The sequence below is a fragment of the Pipra filicauda genome, unplaced genomic scaffold (genome assembly GCF_003945595.2).
Source record: "Pipra filicauda isolate LSUMZ 115617 unplaced genomic scaffold, ASM394559v2 scaffold2_size9829703_pilon, whole genome shotgun sequence".
Classification (NCBI taxonomy): domain Eukaryota; kingdom Metazoa; phylum Chordata; class Aves; order Passeriformes; family Pipridae; genus Pipra; species Pipra filicauda.
This window is the reverse complement of record NW_024104421.1, coordinates 7,996,276-8,021,741: the sequence shown is the minus strand read 5'-3', so window position 1 is coordinate 8,021,741 and position 25,466 is coordinate 7,996,276. Positions and strand designations below refer to the sequence as shown.

General features: G+C 47.1%; 1 protein-coding gene across 3 annotated transcripts in view; it reads left to right on the top strand.

Moving 5' to 3' along the window:
* Positions 1 to 9,931, top strand: part of ATP6V0A4 (ATPase H+ transporting V0 subunit a4) — a 34,114-nt gene extending 24,183 nt beyond the window's left edge. For 2 of the 3 annotated variants that reach the window (XM_027743760.2, XM_039383246.1), the window contains 2 exons: positions 1,868 to 2,039; positions 3,172 to 3,610. In XM_027743760.2, the coding sequence (XP_027599561.1) occupies positions 1,868 to 2,039; positions 3,172 to 3,265 (266 nt within the window). In that variant the 3' untranslated portion in view covers positions 3,266 to 3,610. Of the gene's footprint in view, positions 1 to 1,867; positions 2,040 to 3,171; positions 3,611 to 9,839 lie in introns of those variants that run through there. The other variant, XM_039383245.1, reaches the window with a different exon arrangement.
* The last annotated feature ends 15,535 nt before the right edge of the window (positions 9,932 to 25,466 follow it).

The window sequence follows — 25,466 nt, the reverse complement described above, 5'->3', positions numbered from 1 at the left end:
CACCTGTTTGTTTCCTGACCAGCAACTCCGTGCTGATCACTGCCTCTGCTGGTGTTTGAGTATTCCTGCAGATTTCTTCATAAAATCCAAGTTCTCCTTGTGGCCATTTGTGTCTCAGGATATTTTGCTTCAGGTTAGGTCAATCCAAGCATTTCACAGTGGCCATCTCAGTTTTCAGTGGTGATCCCTGGCAGCTATGTGTGAGTCAGCTCCTGACTGCATTTACTGGCTGGGGCCCCTTTCCCACGCTGCTCTGTAGCAACCCCTCTGGAATAGTCCTCACGGTGTGTGGCACAGTGGGTGGTGCAGTCCAAATGGGTAGTCCAGTCCATGGAGGTAAAGGCAGTATGGAGTCATAGCTTCTTTTCCAAGAAGCACTTGCTGTAGCCTCAGGGTATGCAGACAAATGTCAAAATTACTTGAAACAGTTATTTTGATTTTGTTCAGCAAACTAGAAAGAAAAGATCTGGGTTCAAGAGCTTCTGGAATTTGTCATTTTCAGTGGGATTTTTCCCAGCGACATTCAGTGGAACATTACATTCCATGAAAAATGTGCAGCATTTCAATGTCTTTTGCCTTGATTTATGATAAAAACAAATGCTCAAAAACTAGAAACTGCCTCAGGCTGGAACTTCAGGTTTTCAACGTCTCTAATTTTTCTGAAATGTTTTTTATTAGTATTGCTGTACTGCCTCTGGCTAGGAGTTGCACCTGCCCTAAAGAATTGAGCACACAAAAAATGAAAACAAAAAGGGGAGGGCTTGTGGTGTGGCGTGCCATGGGTTGACAGGGGTGAGCTGAACTGCTTGACACAGAAATGAGCTTAGTAGGAGTTGAGTGGAAGCTAATACGCATTAGCTTTACATGGAGGACAGATATCTAAATAAAATAAAATAAACCAACTGAAAAGCTTAGCTAAGGGCAGTCCTATGTATTCTGCCTGGAGAACCACCATATTCCTTTGCAGCATTACAAAATTACATCAACAAGATTTCTTTTTTCCTGAGAGCAGCAATTGGAAGGGATCCTTGGGATGCTGAACTGGTGGCTGGAGCATCCACATGTAGAAGACCTGGGCTAAATCCTTGCTTTGCCTGTATCACAAGAGACAAATTGCTCTTGTGTGCTCCTGTGTGACTGGGGTAGTTAAGTTAGGAATATGTTATTGAGCTGAGAGTCAGATATACCAATGCTGTGAATGTTGATATAAACCTGTGCACAAAAAAAAAAAAAAATCTTTAAGAGCATGGCAAGAAACCTGAACACAAATACATCCTGCCTTGGGTGGGACCAGCCAATTGTCTTTGTTTTTTTTTCCCCACCACAGAATCTCCATGACACCGTAGGAGAAGTGGTTTGGAGAACAAGTGGGAATTACATGTCTCCTGTGAGTCTTAGCTAGGTTCAGTCAGTGCAGCTTGTATCCTAATCTGCACATGTATTGACTATGTCAATCGATCATGTTCACTGGGATTTAGTAGCAGGCAGTCCTAGAAGGCTGCACATACTGCCTACCTGCCATGTTAAGGAAGTGTAAATTAAACTGATGAGTGTATCATGACAGGCTAACAGAAGCCTTGGTAGTGTGCTTCCATGGACTTGTGATGCAAAGTTAAGCCAAAACTGCACCATCAGCTTCTAACACAGTGAAAAGGAGCAATGGAAAACAAGCTGCATCCACTTTCCTTCCCTGGTCATCATGGAAAGCCGAGGTGGCCAAATATGATCACTGTCATGTATATGTTACTATCATGTGCATTTTATCCTAGGCCAATTCATCTGACTGGGAAAAATGGGTGAGCTGGCAGACTGCATGTCTGTCCACAGCTGTTGCTCAGCACTGTTTTCCCTTTATTTGTTTCTACAGAGCTGTCAGAGGTGCTTTGGACCATGGTGATGCACAACGGGTTGAGCAGCAGTGGCTGGACAGGCCTCATTGTCATCTTCATTATCTTTGCAGCATTTGCAGTGCTGACAGTGGCCATCCTGCTGGTCATGGAGGGACTCTCTGCCTTCCTACATGCCTTGCGTCTGCACTGGTAGGTGGTGTGGTCTTCTGGAGGTTCTTGGAGCAGTCTTTGGAAGGGATCAGGCTGTGAACACAGGTGGCCCCGTCAGCCAGTACTAGACACGCTGTACTAGTACCTGTGCATTAGAACATCAGTTGCTTTTGGCAAGTGAAGCGAGGGAGACTCCTCCAAAGGGAGGTCAGAGCTCCCTGCTCTGAGCTGCTCCCTGGAGCAACCTGCTTGTCCTCCTGTGCCTGTGGTGGCTGTGAGCATGTGAGGCCAATGGCAATCTGCAGTTCTGTCCTGGTAAATGTGCAGAGCCAGCAAGGCCACTTTAACCTGCATGACAAGGCTCAAAGGCTCTACAGCCCCACCCCTGGCTGTGTATCCCACCCAAGGTTACCATCAAACAAGATTACTGTCAAAGGTTATTGTCATACAATAGGGCTGGGACTGCCTAGGTCAGGAAGAGTTCAGCTGGGGGCACAAAACCTGATGAAAACCTGGGTCAACGCTTGTGCCATCAGCTCAAGTTGAGCTCCAAGCTGGTTTGGCTTTGTGGCAAAGCAGTTTCAAGTTAGCTTATATCTGCCTTAACTGGATGTCAGTGCAGGCAAGGACAGCAGTGCAGATGCGCTGTCAGGCTAGTATGTAAGCGAGACCAAGGTGGCAAAACACCCTTTACCACCACCATAACTCGTCTTCCTGCCTGAGCAGCCAAGCTGTGGTTTTTTTCCATCATGTAATGTCCCACCATAAACCACAAACACTGACAAGGAAAAACAGGGTGCAGGGTGCAGGTGCTTGTCATTGTGCAGGGCACGGGAGATGTCTGTCTCCTACCAGAGTGTTAAACCAGCAGGTGGTTATCCCAGCTCTCAGAGCTGCTGGAAGCAGGTTACTGGGCAGGCAAAGTTCTGCTGACTGGCCTCACAACAAGCATTTCCAGGCTGGCTGATGGAAAGTCTAAACTGATGCATGCCAGGTTGCTCCCTGGGCTGCCTGTGTCTCACTGCTGGCTCCAGAAAGAGCCTATGTCCTGTCTCAGAGGCCACTATCTATCGTGGCCTCCCTCTTCTCATGGGTGCCATGTATAAGCCTCTTGGCTGCCAGTAGATCCTGCCCGTGAGCAGCACTGATGCCTTCCTCTGCTCCTCCCCAGGGTGGAGTTTCAGAACAAGTTCTACGTGGGAGCCGGGTACAAATTTTCTCCATTCTCCTTCAAGCACATCATCAGTGGCACTGCAGAAGAGTGAAGCCAGTGCATCACTGCTTCACTCCTCAGACCAGGCTCTGTTTCCTTGTGGTCGCTCACCCACAGCGTAGGGTATATGGGATGAAAGAGAATGGGATGTGGCCCTTGAAAGAAGAGCAGCTGCAGATGAAAATGTAATAGCTACATTCCAATATACTGCTGTATCAGCTGAGAGCTGAACTGTATCAGCTGGGCTGGCTGGACCCTTGGCTGAGTGTCTCCACTGATGTCTTTGCCAAGTACCTGGTCCTCAGGATTTGATGAGGTCAGCTGCCTACTGCTTGGTTGAAAAGAGGAGATGTAGCTTTTGAATTAAACCAGTTATTAATAATCAACTCACACATGTTTTGCTCCGTTTACTGCCTCGTCTTTGTGGTATATTTCTTTCAGAGGAAAATATGTTTTGGCTGTTGTTTTAAGCTGTGGTTGATCATGTGACATGATTAAGTCCCTTACAAGGTTGTAGCCCGTCATTTAGCACACAATGCAAACCAGCTCAAAGACAGATTGTATTGCAGGCTTGCAATTTTCTGCGTGCTTTACTAGAATAACCTTCTTTTTATTTGATTTTTCTCCAGGGCTTGACAGCACTGGATTATAGATGTTTGCACACATCATCACTTAACAAAAGTGTTAGTTTTGACCTGTGTAAACAAAAGACTGCACCCATTTCAACATTTTTAGACATTTTATTTATCTCTGTTGGCTTGTTTCTCACTGGAGACTTAAGATGACTCCTCCTGTGCTGTATGTTTCAAGATGGGTTGTTAAAGTAGATTATGTAGAAATGCTAATACCTAATGAACAGAAAGAAGAGTGGAATCAAAGCAGTTGACATGAATTTGAAGTACTGATGTACTGTGATCTTCCTAAATATTCATTAATTACTAATCTTTCAAACTGAATAGTGTTAATCAGGCTATGTTTTTTTAACCATGAAGTATGTAAAAGAAAACAGAGCACACCAATGGATTTGGAGTGGACAGTGCTCCCTTTCATGGGACGTGACCAAACAAGCCCTTATTTTCAAACCTCACATTCTTGATATCCAGCTCCACCAAAAAAACAACCTGGGAGTGTTCTCAGCAGGACACACAGTGTAATGAGTCATCACAGGTAATATTTCTGCAGTATTCAGGCTTGAGAGTCACCTTCAGCTACAGCGACAGGGGAGAAAATACAGCCCCAGGCAAAGCAGTTGTTCTAATTTTCTCTTGTGGTCTCAAGAAGCCACACTGATGTTGGGCACTGGTTGCCAGCAGAGCCATGAGCCTTTTTCAACAACAGCTTGGGTTAGGAGCAACAGCTGGAGCTGAGAAGAGGTGGGCATGGGAGTGTGTCCATGACCCTTGCATGGTCTTGTGTCACCAGTTCTTTGGGCATGGGTAACCTACAATACAGACAAAAACCACATGGATATCACTGCAGATGGTGTCACGGTTGCTCAGTGTATGCTCATCACCCTTGTTTCTTCCTTCCAGCCTGTTTTGTTTATTCCTATTAAGGAGAAAAGCAGTTTTGCAGCAAGAAAGGCCAAAGTAGTTTGATGCATTACCAAACACAGAGAAAACCATTTGCTTTACGAAACAGCGGGTGAATTTTCTGCACAAATACACATTTTATCTTTATTACACCTTTCGATGTGATTGCAGTGTAACTGAGAAGGTGATTACCAGAAACAGAATATCTGTTCCTTTTAGAACTTCTTGGTGCTTTGCTTTTTGTCTGAGGTTTACATTTTAAGCAAGAAAAGCAAGTTATCCTGTGATTACTGCAGGTGATGAGGTGGTCTGTTGTTTACTGTACTGAACAGCCATTCAAAAACTGGGCTTAATTCCATATTCAGCTCTCTTTTTCTGTGCACAACTGAAAAAACACAGCAGAGCCTGTGTCTCACTTGAGCATTTGTGATAGAGGGATGGCACTTCCTCACTCCACAAGTAGACCAAGCCCACTTATAATCAGGGAGCATTCAGATGAAATACTGCTGAGAGGCACGGTTGCACTGATACACTTTGAGGAGAGCCCTGGCTTTCATCTGAGGTTTTTGAAGAATTCTTTAAAAACCCAGAAATGTTCCAGAGAGTGCCTTGTTTTTCAAAGGTTTTCCTGGAGAAGATAAGGGAGATTTTGGAGCAGAGAAGAGCAGTGGCTGTTTGTTTCCCTGTACACCTGCTCAGCCGAATGGGACCATGTTTTCTGGCTGTTTCTGTGACTGTGGCCATCGCATGTGGTCAGGTCCAGCAGAGACCACTGTTACAGACTAGTAGACCTTCTTGGTACAACAGACCAGTGACTTTATCTAAACTTTGCCCATTGCTGGAGAAGGTGTGACTTGACCCAAGCCAGGGCCTCAGCATGTCCCACTGCTGCAGACTCAGGATTGGTGCCTAGGGTGGAATGGGTGCTTCTGGACCCAAAGCTCATCCTGTGGGTAAGGAGTTGTTTGTTTCTGAGAATTGGTGACATGAGTTACATCATTTTGTAGGAAATGAACATTAAAAAACCCTCAGTGAATGACCATGTAGGAAGGGAAAGGGATAGCAAAGTCAAGCAAACTGTTTTCAGTCACCCACACTCATTCTTTCCTGAGTATTTTATTCCTCATGAGAGCTATTGCTGTGTGTGCCTAGGCCCTCCTACCAGGACAACCTTGTGATGTGGAAGATGAAGAAAGTATCAAGTATTTTGGGTATTGAGTTTTTGTCCAGTCCCTTAGGTCATCTGGGCTGGTAATGATGAACTGGCTTTTGGACTGAGCTTTTATAAACTCCAGAAGTCAGTTTCTTGGAGTCTGGCCTCTGGCTCCTGGAGCAAACAATACTTTCCTCAGTGTTTACACAGATGATGGCCCTCCATCATGTCCTTGGCCAGCATGGAGACCTTTCTTCTTGCTCTCAGTCTTTTATTTCTTCTGGACCTTTCATGCATGTAGACATTTCCATTTGTGCTTTATTCTGACCAGCCTTTGCCTTTCCGTGACAAATAATTAAAATATCATAAGGTCGCTGAAAAAAAATTATAGACATAGTATCCCTTTGTGCAATCCAAAACACCTGGGCCTGAAAGCACATCTTCATGGCTTAGAATTTCACTGGTATTTTGGTCATTTTTTCCCTTCTGTGCTGGGAAGCTGGAATGCTGAAACATCTGTGCCCTCCTGTGATTGCATGTGCACTGTCTCAGATTTTGCAATGAAAACAAAATGGTATGGATCTGGCAGCCTGCATCATGCATGTCATTCAGCAGATGCCAATAACGGTTGAATATTAGATATTATTAAGAAGGAGAGGTAAAATAAGGCTGTGAAATAGCATATGTTGGCTGGTAGCAAATGTCTTCCAGATGCTTATGGAAGCATAAGATTCAGCATGGGAGTTACATACTGTGATAAAACTATTGCAGTATTGCTACCAGCTCAGTGTACATATTTCAAAACAGAAGGATTTTGGGAACCCCCATGAGATACAAAGACAAAAAACCTCCCAGCATCTTTGCTGGCTTATACCAATGTCAATATTTAGTAAAGGTAGACACGTACATTCCTAGTCAAGAGCCCATAGTTGTCATAGCACTGAGATTTGCTGCACAACAGGGTTGGGATCACTGTGGCAGTTCAAACCGGGAACGCTCCCTGCATTTTGCTACTTGGTCAGGAAATTTAGAAGGATGAAGCAGATGAACTTGACCTTATTTTTCTGATGGTGCTGGTATCTGAGTTGGCTTCATCTGGCCTAAGGAGTGCTGGTGGCTGCAGTGCCCAGCCACTGCTCATGGCTTTGCAGGGGATGGGAAAGGTGCCTTATATGGGCACTGATGCTGCAGGAGCCGCCTCTGAAACCCATCAGCTTGAATCCAGCTGGTGTTGCAGTAGGGGCCTCCTCAGCATCCTCCCTGCGTCTACTTGGGGTCATTCTTACAAAAAGGGATGGGCAAGTACCAACACCTGTGGTGGGCAGCACCTGTGGAGGACCTGTAGATGCCATCGGAAAAGCACAGATCAGCACTTGGGCACTCTGCCTGCAGCACCTATTTCTGGGGGTGGAGGCAGGTGGAGAGGGACGTGCCTGTGCCCAGCAAGGAGGAAACCTGACTCCTGGGAGCTGGATCCCAAACCCACAGCACCACCAACACTGTAAAAACTAAGTAGCAGAAGAGATACAGTCATACAGGAGGAAAGGTCTGCTCCTCTTGCCTGAGACACCGCAGAGGTAAGAAAACCTCACTAAGTAAATAAATATTTAATCAGGTCTTGATTAATAGTGGGGGGTATCTGATCATTCACCTGTGAGGGGAATTCTCACAAGAGGGAGGTCTCTGACTTTACTGACAAAGTTCCCAGCTGGTGTCACATGCAGAAGTGCACATTGTGTGGCCTTCGTGCCTCACAGCCCTCTGGTGTGGGCTCATGTCATCATTCCGACGGGTCCCAGCAACAGTTTCACTGCACTCTTGGTTGCTCCCTTCAGATGGAGGATTGTTATTTTCCCTGCCAGCAGCAGCTTTGTCACTGCTGTTCTCCTGGCTCATGTAACTGGCATTTAGGAATTGGGAATTGCAAATAGTGGAAAATTTGTGACTCCCTGAAGATGCATGATAGACACTAGCTGTTCCATTAAGGCAAACAGGGCTGCAAAGGTTTGGCATGAAATCCTGGGTTTGGTAGGAACTGTTAGGAGGTTTACTGTGCCTGCAAAGATTTCTAGTGTTGAGATGCTAGAGAATGTATCCCACCTGCTCACCCGCTGCTATTTGAGTAGTGTGGTTCTCCCATTAGGTGCTATCCAACATCCTGATACCTCTGAGGGTGTCTGTCTACTGTCAGGTATTGGAAGTGGCACTGCAGCCTTCTGCTTGAGCATCTGGCCCTCACTGGTAGTTCTGCACAGCAACACCAAGGATTGGGGTTCCCTCCCCTTGTCTGGAAGAGTTGTGGCACTTCCCAGAAGGAGGGCATATGGCCCAGAGTAGGTAAGTGCCAATGAAATGTTCCAACACCCCTCAGCAAAAATTAGCAGAACATCCCAGCATCAGGATGAGTGGACAAAGGCCCAGGGCTTGATCCTTTTTCTGCCAACACCCTTGGCGTGCCTGCCACAGGCTTTTGGAAGAGAGTAGCTGTTTACCAGAGGTGTGATGTGGCAGCTTAGAATGTGTTTGCAGGTCCTTAGTCATAAAGGAACAGAAAAGGAGATAAACTGGTGCCCAGATTTTGTTATTGCAAAGCCTTTTGCGATTCAGCCACACAGTAGATCTTTACCTCTTCTTGTGGGATCTTCCAAGCACCTTTTTTGATTTCTGTTGAGCCAGTTCCACTTGGAAATGGTCCCTAGCTGTTGGCCATTATGGTCAGCTGGTGGCACTGTTTGCTGCTGCCAGCTATTGCTGCCTCTGAGGACACTGTGAGACAGATGTAAGCAATATCCTACACATCCTCTTGCATGCTGGACTGTAATGATCTTTAACAGCAAGGTCAGTGTATGTGATCCGACTGACTAAGCTGCCATTAGCCCTTAATGACCTCCTTGTGACTGCACCTCGGTATAATGCTTTCAAGGTATCCAGCCTGTGAGTACTGTAACTCCATGCTTCCCATGTTTGTGCTGCCCTCCACCTCAGCTGGGGTTTTGTACCTTTCATTAGATGCTCTCAGCCTTTAATTCCCTCCAGCTCTCCCCCTACTGCAGCCTCCCCAGTGCTGGTTTGCTGTGAGTTCTGCCTGGGCCAAGCCCAGCACCTCTACAGGGAGGTAATCAAAGCAGAAGGTGTCATCAAACTGAAGATGTGTTGAGGCCCCCCCCCCAGTGTCTGAGCATTCACTCAGCAGAAAAGCTTGTGGGTTTAAGCCGTCAGTGTGCTTAATCCCTGCCCTGGGATTAAAGTGAGCTTTTCTAATGAGGAAAAGCAACAGTGATGAGGCCAAGGGATCTAGCACTGGAAACCAGAAACACCAGCAGAGGCAGCCAAGTTCTCCCTGTCACAATCCATGGCTGTGTTTCTTGATACCCTGAGAGGATGGGGATTAGCACGGCAGGGGGCGAGGCACAGGATAAAGTTTGCAGCAGGAAGCAGCAAGGTGCACACTGGGTGAGGAGGAGTTTGGGCTAGCCATGCCATCTTCAAGCAGCCGGGGTTAGGAAGTTGGATGGGTCACCTGGCTCTGCCCCACTGGGGGCTCCCATCAGGCTGAGCAATTACAGGGTGCAGCACCTCTACTGCCCTCTCAAACCCAGCACCCATAGGGGAGCCTCCAACAGAGACAACCACCTACTAGTTGTATCATGTCTTGGCTCTTGGAGATGCAGCATCTTTTAGACTGTTTCTGCATTTCATTGACCTCTGGGCTAGGAAAGTCATCACATGCTCTCTTGTGTTAGTAGGTCTCTAGTCTTCCGTAAGGCAGTCCCTGAACTTTCCATAAAAACAGCCAGTGCAGTGTGATGACTGTCAGTTCAACCAACTTACCTTGTGAAGTTTCTATCTGTTCTTCACCAAAACCATGATGGGAAGGGATATCTCCCAGTAGCTGCATGAAACAAACTATGTTTGACCATATCCGAATGTTTCCACTCCAGCACAAGAAACTGCCTTGCTGTCTTGTGACTGTCCAGAGGTTTCACAGTTAAATCCTAGCCTTGTCTGATGGTGGATCCCAGCAGGAGCTGAGATGGCCACTGCACCAGAAGAGGCAGAAAATGCTATTGGCTTGGAGGAAATCCACACAGAGAGAAAAGAATCACCAAAAGGTGGGTTTGTATTGGCAGGACTAGAAATCTGGGTCCTCATTTAGCTGGGGTAGGGGGACGGTCCTCAGTCCTGCTACTCCAGCTACCTAAATCTTCTGTAACTGGAGCCACAAACAGCAGCATCATACCACTCCTCTCCCATCACAGCTACCAGGCTGGTGACTGCTACCTACAGCAGTGGGAAGAGCTGGCTGGTTTGGCTTTTCTCAGGCCTCTGCTTTGTGTAAACATTTTATTATATTGGTGATTTGATGACTCATTTATTTTGGATATTATTTTTTTAAATTTTATTCTATTTCAGAAGTATTTTAAAGTGAAAAAAAATGTCGAAAAGCATCTAAAAGGGCCTGCATTTGCAAAAAAACCTGAATTTCTTCTGAAATTCTGCAGTTAGTTCTGTTTCATTTCAGAGGTAGTCTTGATGAGCTTGAGATTACTTTTTTGGAAATATATGGCCTGACAGAAAAATTTATGCAGCTCTGACTTTACCTAAATAAGAGTTTGAAAGTATTCATATAGTGAAATCTTTCTGCAAAGTCTGTTTAGAAGGGTGACCCAGCCCTGATCTTGAGATGCTTCTTTTGACCATTAAATGGGTTAAGTGCGGAGGGCGGTGAAGAAGTCAGGAATAAAGGCTTAGGGCATGAAACAGCCCAGAGCTCAGAGCTGTGCTCATCTTGCAGGAATTGGGCCTGGGGCAACCCTCAACTCCCACCACTCCTGCTGGGAGAAGGACTGTATCCCAGGAGTGCAGAGGGACTGAGTGTCACAGCAGTTTGGGCAGGGGAAGGCAGTAGAGCATTGCCCAGAGATGCAGTCCAAGCCATAGGTTTCTGAAGCAGCTGGGGTAACTCAGTGCAAGGCTGTCCTTCCTCCATTACCACTGGCTGCTGTTTCAGCAACTCCTTGCCATGCCTGGTCACCAGAACGCCCAGGGGCTGGTCAGTGAACACAAACTGGTAGATGTTTCCAGTCTTTTTCCTGGTTCATTGCTACAGGAGCATGAAAAACGTTGACATTTCATGAAGAGGAGGTACAATTTGACTGCTGACAGTTTTTGTTTCTCTATTTCCCTTTGGTGTTCAGGGCAGAAGACATTTACAGTGGAAGAAGCTGTGGAAACCATTGGGTTTGGGAGGTTCCACATCATGCTCTTCTTCATCATGGGCAGCACTGTGGTAGGTATCTGCAGCCATCTGCACTGGCCTGAAAAAAATGTTCTTATTTCTCTTGTTATTGTGCAGTAATAACCATAAACACTGGGAGCACATATTGTAGCCCATTTTTTTCCCACACATACCTTCTCAAGCAGGATTTCTGCTATTGTCATCTTTGGCCAAAGTAGATATTGGCCACATGGATATCACACCTATCTCAGGGCAAAGCTGAGCAGGATGGCCCAGAGCACCGTGGCTTGGCTCCTGCCCTGAGGCACTGTCAGGGCATGTCTTCAGTAGTGCCTGAGGGCTAGATTCAGCCTCACATTGGCATTTTCCATGTCATCTCCATGGTGCCCAAACGCTGAGCAACACAGCACAGGAGGGCTGCCATCTTCTCACCCTTGGCTACCTGAAAAATTTCTTAACTTTCATGGTCTTGGGTGAATGGTGTATCTGGTTTGAGAACTTTGGCAAAAGCCTGAGGCCAGGCCAGGGTAAAGATGTAATGAGGGTATATTCAAGAGAATCACTGCAGCTGAGGCGTAGAAGTCTGTAACTATGTGTAAACAATAGCCTCACTCCTAACCGAAGCCAGCTGCTGGGGCAAACAGCCAATGGACCTATGAAGTTTTTAATCAAAAGCAGTTTTAAGAGTTCATCTCTATGTTAGATTCCTGAATTCACAGTCAGCTGCCTAACCAAGCAGATTCATTTCCAGAGGTAGTTGAAGGTCTTCCACTAGCACAGCAGGATAAGAGTCTCCTCTGCTAAGGATTGACTCTTTCCAAACTTCCTAGATACAGGGTGTACCTAGATACCTGCTTTCTAGATGCGCTTTTCTCCCCTCCTCTCCCTGTTGCCAAGTGCTTGCGTCTTCCAGATCAGGCACAGGGCTCAGACCACTTGGAGGCACCATGGCTTCACAGGACTCTTTTGACACTGTGGGACTGCCAAGGTGCAGGCTTGTAGGACTGAGAGACTTTCCCCTGTGGGCTCTTTCCAGTTTCCCTTCTTGCTAACAGGTACACTTGTTTCCAAAGGTGGCTGAAGCCATGGAGATCATGCTAATAACTGTTGTGTCCCCTCTCATCCGATGTGAGTGGCAGCTTCAAGACTGGCAGGTGGCTTTAGTCACAACGGTGAGTGACTTGTGTTCCCCCCAGACAGGTTATCCACCATGTGGCCACTGTCAGGGGCTTTGTAAAGTACACTTCCCAGTGGGCCAAATAAATTCCTAGGGCCTTTGTTCAGGAATAAGAACAGTACCACAACTGTAGAAAACCAGAAATCAAGCTGACAAGAGCAGATGTCCATTCACAGAGCTGTAATTCCAAAGCAAGTCCCCACTTCCATGTTCTTATTTTGATGCCCTTACCATCCATCCCCCAGCTTTGAGGATTGAAGGAGTGTGTGCCCACACAAAGGAGGTCATCCCCTGATAGCTGCCTTATTCATGGTTCTGGGCACTGCAGTTCATCCTGCTGCCCTGGGAGCATGCAGCTCACCCACAGTTCAAAGAGTAGAGCTTCCCAGTGCTCCTGGGAGTGGGCCCTCCACAGCTGTGTTTCAATTCCCCTTAGATGGTGTTTTTTGGCTACATGGTCTTCAGCATAGTGCTCGGGCTCCTGGCTGACAGGTATGGCCGCTGGAAGGTGAGTGAGTGCTGGGGGCTGCACCACCTTTTCCTGAGCTCCACGGGAGCCATGCACCTGGCTGAGCCTGTGGTTTGATGACCCTGATTTTTCCCCTTTTGCAGATTCTGCTGCTCTCATTCCTCTGGGCAGCCTATTTCTCCCTGCTGACCTCGTTTGCCCCATCCTACATCTGGTTTGTGTTCCTGCGGGCCATGGTAGGAGGTGGTGTGTCGGGTCACGCGCAAGGGTAAGGCTGTGCCTCATGCCTTGTGGCACGGGCAGCGGCAAGCTCACCTTCCCAGGGAACTTAACAGAGGCACTGACGGGCCCTGAGGGGCTGAGTTCCTGGGTTTACAGCAAGACAGGCCCTCCAGCTCATCTTGGCTGACCCTGGTGGAGTGCTGGGTCTCCGTGCACTGAGCCCAGTGAGCTGTGGCTGAGCTGTGACCTGAAGGCGATGGTGGAGCAGGGGCCTTCAGGGGGGCTGGAAGGGGAAAGGGGAGAAAATTCCCATATCACCAAAATGCTGTTCTGTAATTTCACTAAATCCTAGTTAATCGAACTAATTTGCAGTTCCCAGGGACTCCTGAGGCCTGGGACAGAAGGGGCAACTGGTTTACGTTAAATTGGTGACAGAGGGATTATTAAGCACATATAAAAACAATTAGACAGGTAACAGAAGAGTGAAGGCTGCTTCCTTGTAAAAAAAAAGTCACAACAATTCTGCTTAAGTAGCAAATTCTTTTTGAATGATGTAAAACGTTCCAACTTAAGTGAAACTTTTTGTCCTGTTGGGGCAGAAAGGGGGATGTGGCAGGGAGAGGAGAAATTCACAATATTACCAACCACTTCACTAGGAGCCTGGTTAGAAAACTATTTTGTCTCTCTCAGGGAAACAAAAGCAACATTTCAGCATCTTCTATGGTTCCTCAAAGCCTGGTTGCTTCCCACACAGGAAAGCCCAGAACTGGTCATGTTGGTCTGAGCACCCTTTGCTGAAGTAGGGGAAGGATAAAGGGGGAAAGATCTGCTGTTGTGACGAGAAGGCATCCTGTGCCTGCGTCATGCATCCGCTGACTTCCTGGCACTGCCTCCTTCACAGGAAGGTCCCCATTCCCTGGCCATGGAGGCTGCTGCTGAGCCTCATGAGGATGGAGGGAAATTGCACATTTTATGAAACACTTCACCAGCTGAGACAGAAGGAGCCAATGTGGGTCTTTCCCGACCTCTCTCTCTGTCCAGCCAAGGAAGCACAATTCACACCTGTGAGCCTGAGAGGTGCCAGTGCCAGGATCCCTCTGCACCAAGGGCTATTGAATCATTTAAAAAGTGGAACAGAGTGTTGTCTTTATTTAATGAAAATAAAATTCACTAAAACTGTTCGATTCTGTGAACATACTCTATGCCTATGCTGGCACTTCGATCAGCCCACAGGACCTTCTTGTAGGTTTCCTAATGTACAGAGTGCAGCGCTTACCTGCTTGTACCCCACAGGTGTGGGCTAGAAAGGATTCATGCCTTGTGTTTCCTTTGCATGTAATTCGGTGCCTGCCTGAGTGGAAGGCATAATGAGCAGGGATTCCTTGTCTCTGGGTGCTCAGTGGTGGAAGGGTGATGGTACTCTGTCTGTAGGCATCAATGTCCAGCACTGACTGAGCTGAGCTAAACTGTTACTTGACTTGTATGAAAATTCTCAGTGTTGCTATATTTCTGCATTTTTTTCCTTTTTTTGCTAGGCTTATCATAAAAACGGAATTTTTGCCCACCAAATACCGAGGATACATGTTGCCCTTATCTCAGGTAAGAAGAGTGAGCCCGTTACTGTTTCTTCTAGCTGGGAGTCCTGGGAGATTTGTCTCACTGATGTTGGCAAGCCAGGTCTCCAGCCGTCAGTGTTTCTCCCAGATTTTTCACACCTGTCTGGGTCTGAGTGAGCGTCTGCTGCCTCCTGCATCCTGGAATGTGGCATCTGTGTTACTAAAGACATACACAGGCAGCTGCCTGCAGAAGAGAGGCAATATCTTCTCAAATAATTTGACCCTCCAAGCATTGTATGGGAACTTTGAATGCTGGCTGTCACCAACCGGTCTCATGGTTGTCCTATTGATAATGGGGTTACCTGCTCCGGTGGGACCAGTGCTGATGGACCAGCAGGCACTGGAGCTAGTGGCATTCCCAGGCCCCTCCATGCTGAGGTTCATCCTCCCCTCTCTTTGGATCCCCAGTCATAACAAATTATTTATGCAGTGATTCCCAGATAAGGGAATCTGTGCCTCTCCCTGTCCCTGCTCAGGGATGGCAAGGGGCTTTGCACAGGACAGGGCTAGCATAGATAGTCACAAATTTGGCCTGAGACATGCTGTGAGGGTTGTGCCCACTTGCTGGGCAAAGACCACAGCAAGAGTAACTGGGGTTAGTGTTTACTGAAGGCTTCTGCAATGGGCACTTGCTGTGTATGCAAATGATCAGTGGAGACCCCATTGAGCCCACAGATTTATCTGACTGTTGAACCAAATGTGTTTGGTGGCAGGGATAATTCACTTTTCACTACAGTCTCTTTGATCCCAGGGCATCATTACAAAAGTGGCATCAGAAACAGAAGAGTTTATAAGAGAACAATCTTGTATTTCTCCCTAGAAATTTGTTATTTCTGCACACAGATTATTCATGAACTTGCTGTAGCTTTTACGTATTTTTGTGTAATTTGTGTTGGCTGAGCTCCTTTGGGTGGCCCCCTGGAAAGGGATGTCTCCTAGTGGCAACAAGTGAACTACAGAGAGGAATGTACACGCAGATTGGAGGCCAGGTTCTCTTTTGGTAGACTTGGCATTGAGTCTACTGGAGAGCCACCAACTTTCAGCAGTGGAAATCTGGCCTGTTTTTGCCTTCTGAGCTTGTAAGTCTGCTGCTTCCCTGCAGAGATTTAGACAAGAGGAAAATTCATGAGCATGAGCATTAGCAGAGAAGTCACTGGAAGGACAAAAGAAGTGGCTTTAAGTACAGTGGTATCCACAGCAAGTTGTCTGTTTTCATCTGCAGCTAATTAAGACTATCTTCAGCTGTTCCTCCCCAAATCCTTGTCTTTTCCTCTTTCCTGCCACCTAAGGCCAGCTTCTCAGATAGCCACGGGATGGCTCAGTTGAACCTCAGCATTCCCTAGCAGAGTTCCCCACCTACCCATAGGATCAGACCAGAAGGGAAGAAAATAAACAAATCATTGCCATGTGTTCATGTTTTAACTCCTTTCTTTCCCTTGAAAAGGTGTTTTGGTTGGCAGGATCTTTGTTGATCATTGGCCTGGCATCAGTGGTGAACCCAACCATCGGCTGGCGGTGGTTGATCAGAATTGCTTCCATTCCCGGCATCCTTCTCATCCTCCTGTTCAAGGTAGGAAGATCTCCACTCCCCACTGCACTGCCACTGACCTGATGTCTCCCCAGGCGCCAAGAGGCACTGCTCTCCACCCCCTGTAAGGCTGGGACTATCCTTTAGTCCTCCTTTCATCATTTCAACCCTCTCACCCAAGAGCTTGGTAAGGTCCTGATGGCTTGGTGGAGCTGCAGACCAGCTGCTGGGGAGATGTCACCTTGCTAGTGATGTCTTGGCTTTGCTGCTCCTCTGTAGCCCTTCAGCACCCCAGGTTTCAGTGTCCAGGATGCCAGTAGTACCCAGGGATTGGGGTGATGGACCAGGCACCGAGAAGAAGACAGGCTAGGCAGGGTATGCAAAAAATCACAACTAATATCCTCAGTCTAGTGTGGCCACAGTATACCCTCTTCAGTCTTTACATTTTCTGTGGCTGAAGAAAGCAACCTCAGTAAAGCGTTCACAGAACATGTGAAGGTTGAGCACAGCTTCCCCAGGTTTACTTCTCCTTCAGAAATATCAGGCTCAGACATAAGAACCATCTTATTTGTGGGGGTGATGTGGAAAATCCCTATTTACAGTGTCCACAGGCACTGCAGTCCTGAGCTGTGGCTGGTGGAAGCCACACAGATGTAAAAGCCCTTCCTGCAGCTGAATGAATGCACAAGTCCACCTGGGGTGCCACCTGGGCAGGCAAATGCCAGGTCATTGTAAGCATCCACTTCTATAACTCTGATGTTTGGTTTCCTTGATTATTTTTACCAGAAAAAAAAATGGATAGCAAAAGTTCTTAGTCCAGAAGAAAAAAAAAAGACTGAGTCAGCGTACATACCTCTAAAAAAATGAGTCTTTAATTCATATTTCAGTGATACAGATGTAATTGCTTATAATTTAGAAGTATTTTATTTTGGAAAGAGCACTGAGTGTGGGTCAACATTGTAAATGCTAGGGAAGAGTGAATTAGTTCCTAAATTTCAGTTATGCTTTTCTTTTTATTAAAATGGCCTTGTGGTATCTTCCAGGACTTTTGCTTAAGTAAGTCACATGTGCCTCGTCTCATTTTAGAATGTCAATTAATTCAGGATTGGTTTTGTTAAGCCTGTATCTTTGGCTCCCACCTTTCGTAAGTGCTAGACACAGATGGCTCAGTGGCAGAATCCTGGGAGCTGGACCAAGAAACAGGTTTGTTGGGCAGGGTGAGCCCCCCAAGCAAGGGATGTGGGGACCTGGAGGGGTACCCCAGGGCATGGCTGGGCAGGAGGACAGGCGAAAGGCTGCTTTGACTCATGGAGTGCCCCTGCTAACCTGACCAGACCCCTGGGCGTGACAGGAAGCTGAGGAGGACAAGAGGGGTGCAGAAAGGCTTTCTGACACCACTCTGCTTTCAGTTCATCCCGGAATCGGCACGGTACAACGTGTCCACGGGAAACATGGGGGCTGCCCTGGCCACGCTGCAGAGGATAGCCAGGATGAATGGGGCGGCGATGCCAGAGGGGGTGCTGAGAGAGCCTGCCAAGGTAAGTTGAGGCTGCATTGCTGCCCAGCCCATCCATCCTGGGCTTTTCTTTTGGAGAGATTGGAATCTTGGCCCTCAAAATAGAATGGAGTTTTCTGCTTTTTTTCTCCTCATTTTGTGTTCGCTCAAAAAAATATTGTGCTAAGGAAAGATTTATTTCCTTTACCATGAAAAGGGCTCCTGGCAAAGCACATTCTTCCTTATTACCCATCCGTCCCACAGGGGTGTTCCCTGCGCCATGAGACCTTGGAACTGCCCCTTGGAGTCCGTCTCAGGGCTGTGACCAGGCAGGCTGAAAGGATCCCTGCCATGAGGTCAACTCAGTGCTGCCAGAGGCTTCTCCCAGCCCCTGGCCTGGCTTGTCCACTGTGTCCCAGCACCTCAGGTTCCCTGAGTGTGGAGCCACTGACCAGCAGAAGAGGATCAAAGCAGGAGAGACCATTTCACGGCTACCACCATCTGCACCTGTAAGCAGCTGAGCAGCTCAGGATTTAATCACTGCTGGACTGAAATGCCCACAAGTGTGTGTGGGTGTTTCAGGGCAGGCAGGAGAGGAGCTGGGGCCAGGTTCCTCCCAGGCTTCTCCTCCTTACCCCCTAGTCTGGGCTCTGCCTTCTGGTAGGTGGGAGGACTTAGTCAGGTGGCTCCTCTGGCCCCCAAGAGAGGAAGATTAGACAAATCTATTGTCAAGGGCCTCAAAATTAGTATCCAGCTCTTTTAAGTCTCTTTCCTGGACCTCTTTGCTGCTTATTCAATCCCACAGGCACCAAATATTGTCCTTAGCAACTCATGCAAGATGGTGCTATTGTAGTGGAATTAATTAGGATTAAAGCTTCCCTGTAGTTTAATTGAATTTATGTAATGGACCCACATTGGCTGTGGGAAGCGTTTTTGTTGGTTGTGCACCCTCTCAAGCTTAACCAATGAGGAGGAAAATAAAAATAAAGGCAAACCAAACCACTGCTGTGAACTCCTCTCCCCTCGGTGGCGGGATGCTGGGGCAGCTGCTGGCTCCTGGGGAGCAGCAGGGCAGGCAGGGTCCCCCAAGTGCCTGCCTGTGTCTGTGCTCGCTGGCATTTCAGGCCAAAAACTTGCTTCACAAGCAGAGCAGCACGTGGGGCAAGGAGAGCTGACAGCAGCCCCAGCAGTGCTGACCCCATAAGAAGCAACCAAGGCCCCCTCTGGCTCCATCATGGTCACACTGGGGCCAGACTACTGGGATCTGTGAGACCTGCTGGGAGTGCTCAGGATGTTCTTTCTCCCCCCTTCCATCCTTTGCAGTGCATCCTCCTGTGGGCATCTTTTAGGAAGCGAGGCTTTCCTCTTTGCAGGTTTGGTGGGGTTCTGTGTTGCACCATCTGTCAGTCTGTGCCACCAGCAGCCTGGGGCAAGGGCAGGGAGGCCTGGGGTGGCAGCTGCTGCCACAGGACATTTGCCCCTGTATAAAAGATGCCCTTTTTATAATTTCTATTTCTAACATATGGTTTGCAGGAAAGGGGAGGAAGATTCAAGGACCTCATCCACCCCAAATACCTCAGAACCACTTTACAGATATGGATCATATGGTAATTTTTTTTTCTCTTGTTTATCATCTCATTCTCTCAGTTGAAAGTGTGCAGGGAGTAGAAGTCTCTCGTTGACTCTGCCATTACAAGGCACCACTCTGCCTCAGATGGTGACTGCAGATCCTTGGCAGCTGGAGGGGAGTATGCAGACATGGATCACCACAGGTTTGCCCTGACCTCAGACTATTCCTCAGACACCCTGACTGGTTGCTGTTAAGAGAGGCAGAAAAGGGCTGGACATCCAGGGTGGTGTAGGGTGCCATGAGTCGTTTCTCAGGACAGGGCAGCTCATGGAAGGTTGATTGGGAGCCAGGTGAGAGCCACAGGAGAAAGCCCACGCCTGCCTGCAGCACGCACCAGCCATGTCCCCGCAACTCCGCTTCCCTTCTTGGTGTAAACTTGTTCTTCCCAAGAGGAAGACAAACATACCACCTTTGCAGGCCAGCCAAAGTCCTGGTGAAACAGGGCTCTGACAGAAACACATTAACTGGTGCCAGTTCCACTCACTGGGGAAAATTAAGATTGAAGAAATGGGTTTCATATGCAATGTTCCCAGTAGCTGTATGCGAGGGTAATACATGTTTCATTGACTTTGCTGTCTGGAATGGAAATGTATAAATAATAGGTCCGTGGGAACACATTGACCCAAAATGTTGCTAGCCAGGCCTTGAATTTTTTATGCTTTTTTTCTTCTTGACTTGTTATGAGTGTTATGAAATATCATTTTGTTTTTTAATCTTCCTTTCTCTCCTAGTCCTCTCAGGAGTTTCTGGCATGTTCTTGGGTTTGCATTCCCATCCCTCCCTGCCCCAAGCATCTCCTGCCTCCCCAGGCAGCCCAGATTCTGCTACTTGTGTCTGAAAATGCTGGGGGGAATAAAAAAGTGAAAATTACTTATCAGCCTGCTTATGATTATGCGTATGCTGAATTACTTGATAAAGACAAGGCAAGGCTGCCATCACCAATTCTGTATTCTTGACAGCCAGCCAGGGTGCAATGTGAGCCTCTCCAGCCAGTTAATGAAAACTCCTCTTGAAAATCCCTGGGTAGAAAGGATAAGGACTAAAAAATAACCTGGGTATTTGCTTCATGGGAGCTGAAAGTGTTGAGGCCCGATGTTGAGATTCCCTGGTTCCCCAGGAAGGGGTGGTTTGGAAATGTCTTCACTTACAGCCCTGCATTAAGAAAGGGACTGAAGGGGCAGGCTCTCCTCAGCATGGCCACAGCAGGTCACCTGCTGCAGAGCAAGAAACAGAAATAAAGGGCAAGCAAAATGACAAGCATAATGACTGTGGTGGGTTGACCCTGGCTGGATACCAAGTACCCACCAAAGCTGCTCTATTTCTCCCATGTTCAGCTGGACAAGGGAGAGAAAATATGAATTAATGCTTGTGGGTCGGGGAGAGATTGTTCACCAATTGCCATCATGGGCAAAACAGATTCAGCTTGGGGAAATTGATTTAATTTATTGCCAATCAATTTAGAGTAGGGAAATGAGAAATAAAATGAAATCTTAAAAGCACTTTTCCCTCACCTCTCCCTTCTTCCTAGGCTCAATTTCTCTCCTGATTTTCTCTCCCTCCTCCCCTCCAGTGGAACAGGGGATGGGGAATGAAGGCTGTGGTCAGTTCCTCATGTGTTGTCTCTACTATTCGTTGCTCCTCAGGCGGAGGACTCTTCACACTCTTCCCCTGCTCCAGCATAGGGTCCCTCCCACAGGAAACAGTCCTCCATGAATTTCTCCAATGTGAGTCCTCCCATGGACTGCAGTTCTTCACGAGCTGCTCCAGTGTGAGTCCCTTCCACGGGGTGCAGTCCTTCAGGAACAGGCTGCTCCAGCCTGGAACCTCATTGGGGTCAGAAGTCCTGCCAGTAAACTTGCTTCAGTGTGGGCTCATAGCTGCACCTTATTTATCTTTTCTCCCCACAGGCTTGGCATAGCTTTCGCTTATTATGGCGTCATCTTGGCCAGTGCTGAGTTACTGGAGCGGGACGTCGTCTGTGGCTCTGCAGCCCCACCAGTGCAGGACTCTGGCGATGACTCTGAGGAGAGCCACAGCCCCTGCCACTGCCACTTGTTTGGGCCCACTGCCTACCAGACCATGATCATCAGCACAGCCGGAGAGATCGCACGTAACCTCTCCTCCCCTCCCTGCCCTCCTGTTCCCTACTGCAGACAGCCAGAGCTCAATGCAAAGGTTTTAGTTGTGCATGCATTGCTGGCAACTTCTGGGACACAGGCCATGAGCCCGTGGCAAAGGGGAAACAGAGGGCATTGCTCCCCAGGTGAATAATTCAGTTTCTGGTGACAGCACAGGTCCTTCCAGGAACAGAGCTAAAGACCTCCTTTGCAGTTTGTACATACCAACAGCCTTGGTTAGACTCCAGGGGAAATTGCTCTTAACGTAACAGAACTGAGCCTGGCTTCCCAAATATGCAGATTTTGGAAAGTCATAAACAAGTAAGGATTGCAAATAGTTAGATCGGCATAATTGAATGTATCACATGCCCTGCTTTCCAAGAGATGGTGGCCTTGGGAGCAGATACTGTGCTGAGCACTACAGCAAAGGACAGCTAAGTGCCCAGGGAATCTACAACAAACCAAACTGCTCCCTGGTGCAACCTGCCTGGGAGCACTGGGGGATGGATGGTAGGATGGCCTAAAGCATCCATGTGGCACTCTTGAAAGAACTTGGTGTGGTGTGTGGGTCTAGTGTTACAATATGCCTGAGAGGTGCACGTTTTCCCTGGTTCATGTCTCAGCAGATGAACAACAAAGCAATGGGGTGTTGGCTGCAGGGGCAGCCAGGCTGGGATCAGTCCAGTGATGTGCTCAGGTGCCTGCTGGGCTCCTGGCTCAATGGGGGACTCAGTGGGGTGCACTCCAGGCCCTGGTGCTTGGCTGGGCTGTGGCTAGAGGGAGGAAAACCACCCAGGCCTGTGCTGCTCACCCAACGGGTGCCTTCCTTGCACAGCTCAGGACAGGCATTGGTGCCCTGCCTCAGCACAGCAGGGCAATTTCAAAGAAGCACAGGCTCTGCCATCTGAGGGGAAAGATGAAAAAAAAGGAGGATGGGTGCAAATTACAGGGTTTGGGTACGGGAAAAGAATTATAGGGTGTGTGCATTTTATAGAACATTTGGTAGGCACTGGGGATGCAGACAGGTGTCTTTGAGGCACACTGCATAAGGTCTGTCAAGACAGGCAGTCATTGCAGTTAGATGATCTAATGTTTTATGGTTTTCCTTTTTATCTCCAGTAAATCCTCTGAACATTCTTGGCATCAATCTCCTCGGAAGACGTCTGAGCCTGTGTATCACCATGGCATGTACAGCCCTATTCTTTCTTCTCCTTAATATCTGCACCTCCAGGTACTCTGACTCAGACTGTGGGTCTTCTTGAGGGTCATGCAATGCTGAGGGCGAGACCTATAGTATTCTCAGGTCACCAGTCTGTCAGGCCAGTAATTCTTTTAGACCTGAAAAAAGCCTCTGACTAGTTCCCCTTCTTCCTGGGAAAGCTGTGGCAGCAGATGCTGTGGTGCAGTGGTGTGCAGAGGGGCTCACTTGTATTACTGAGCCCACATGGCTTCACCTTAGCATACAAGCTGCTTTTAACACAGTCTAGAAAAGAAGTAATATTTTTCATTCACTTTTTTCCCCCCTTTCTTTCTTTTCTGGAAATGTTACATATGTCTGCTCTAACTTGTAGAGTCAGGCCCTTCATGAGAGCTCAAGGCATCAAGAGAAAGTCTGCCACAAGTGCTGTAATTTGTCAGGATGCGTAAGATTGATCCCTCTCAAGCTGGCAGAGCTTAATGGTTACTGAAAATCAGGATGGCTTCACATTGAAGTTTCCTCTAAACTACCATGTAGCCTGAAGGCTGCTCGCCACAGGTGTACATCCCTTCCCCATGGAACACCGGTCCTGGAGGCTGGCTGGAATACTTGGGAGCTGGAGTGGAGGCTGCAAATAGTTGTTAAGCTAAATAAGCCAATGTCAGGAAGCTTCCAGTCATTCAGTGAGCTTCAGTGCTGTTAGTATTTTCAGGTTTCCTTAAAGCTGAGCCTGACCATAATATCTTCTTGCAAAAGTTTTATACAGGGACCAAAAGGGAGGGCCAGGCTGGAAGTCAAGGCTTTACCATGATGCTGAGGGCACCAGCTGAGCCACTCAGGTCCTGTTCAAATCATTTCTCTAGCCTCTAACACTGGCTTAAAGGAAACCTTACATGTAATAGCCTGTTGTCAAACATGCCTTGACGATGACTACTTGTCAACAATCAGCTTTTCCTTATGCTTTCCCTTATATTAAGCTGGTAAAAGGCTTAGCACAGTGCATATATTAGGTTGTATCTCTGCTGATTTCTGCTCAGTGATGCTAACTCTGCCCCACATGGCTTTCTCTCTAGTGCAGGCATGGTTGGGTTTCTCTTCATGCTGCGTGCCTTGGTTTCAGCAAACTTCAACACCATCTACATTTACACAGCAGAGGTGGGTCCTCCTTGAAGTTTGTTATGCTGCTTGAAATACCATTTGCATATACCCAGGAATGCTATCTACTAGTTTATTGATTAGCTAGTCACCTTTCTTGAACTAAGTATTTCTGGCTTCCTGGCCACACTGTTTCACATGCAAGATCAGAGAAGGAATCAGAAAACCAGCTGGGGATGACAGGAGCAGGTGGAAGAGGAATACTCTACTGAGCCAGCTGCTGAAAAAACCCCACTATTTTTGAGGATATTGGGTACCACCATCTTTCAAACCCCACAATCTTTCCCCTCTCTAACCCCTGCAGTTAGAAAATAGGCTTCCACTAAAAGGAACCTTTTCCAGACTAAAGGGACTGATGTAGTAATACTGAGGTAGTATATAAGGTTATGTATATGATTCTTTTCACTTAATGGAAACTGCTGTGTTCTATCTGCAAATAGTTTTAATCCTTCAGAGAGCTTGTCCTTCATACAGCTTTGGAGCCATGAGTTCTGCAAGTTAAGTATGCATTGTTGGGCTTTTTGGTTTTTCTTTTTTAAAAAAACAATTGTATGGAGTTAAACGTATTTCCTTTCAAGTGAGTAAAGTGATAAAGAGCAAACAAAAGTAGCTCTCCATTTTGGCCTGATATTTCTTTTAATAGTGCACTATAATATCTAAACTTGCACCAGGCTTGTAAAAATACCAAAATTTTAGTAGTTTTGACTGGTGTTGATGTAAAGAGCATTGCTGCAACAGCCACATCATAAAACAATTCTACTCACAATTTAATCAATGGTCAAAACCAAACTTGAAAATTCCCTTTTAAGCCATGTGCCTGGACTCTTATTGAATTAACTTACTCCATTCACTTGGCCCAGTAAAGTATCTGAACAAAGGCTCATGTGAGTATACTTGCTAAAATCTGTTAAGAGGATTTAAAAAAGTTAAACAAAATCCATACTTAAAGTGTTTTATTGGCACAGGTGTTTGGGAAATGTGAGAGATAAACTACACAAAACATATTCTTCTAAGCCTGGAGCTTTCTTACTGGGATCTGTTTTTTCTTTTTCCTCCTTCTAAACAAAAGTGCTGCTGATAAAAATGAATAGGCAGTCTTGAAGGCTGCAGACAATGTCCTTTCTTCCTGCTTTCCAGATACGGGCCCGGCAATATTAATTGAATTCTTCCTTCAGCACCCAACTCTGTGACTTTGGTGTGAGCTGCCCAGCGTAGCTGGGAGAAAGGTGATAGCAGTGGTGCTAAGCAAATGCAGGGGAATCACCTCTAGCTTTGATTGACTTGCCCTAAAACTTTACTTTGGGCAAAAAAAGAGAGATTTGTAATGGCTCAAGACCTAAAGCAGCCTTTCTTTCTTTTCATTTCTTATCCCACTAGCTGCCCTTGATAACACAACGGGTCTCTCTGAACAAAAATTAACAAAAAAGAAAGGTACAGATATCACAGATTGGTGTTGCACTAATCCAGTTTCTTTCTGGCCTGTTTTAGGTTTATCCCACCACAATGCGAGCGCTGGGGATGGGAACAAGTGGGTCACTGTGCCGTGTTGGAGCTATGGTGGCCCCATTTATATCACAAGTAAGAGCATGCTTGATAATGTCGGTAAACATTGCGATCATTGCTGTCAGATATAGAGAGATACCCCTGACGTTCATCCAAATAAAAGGGTGTAATCAATCACCCAACCCTGTACACAGAGTATTTGGATGGTCTCTGACAGAT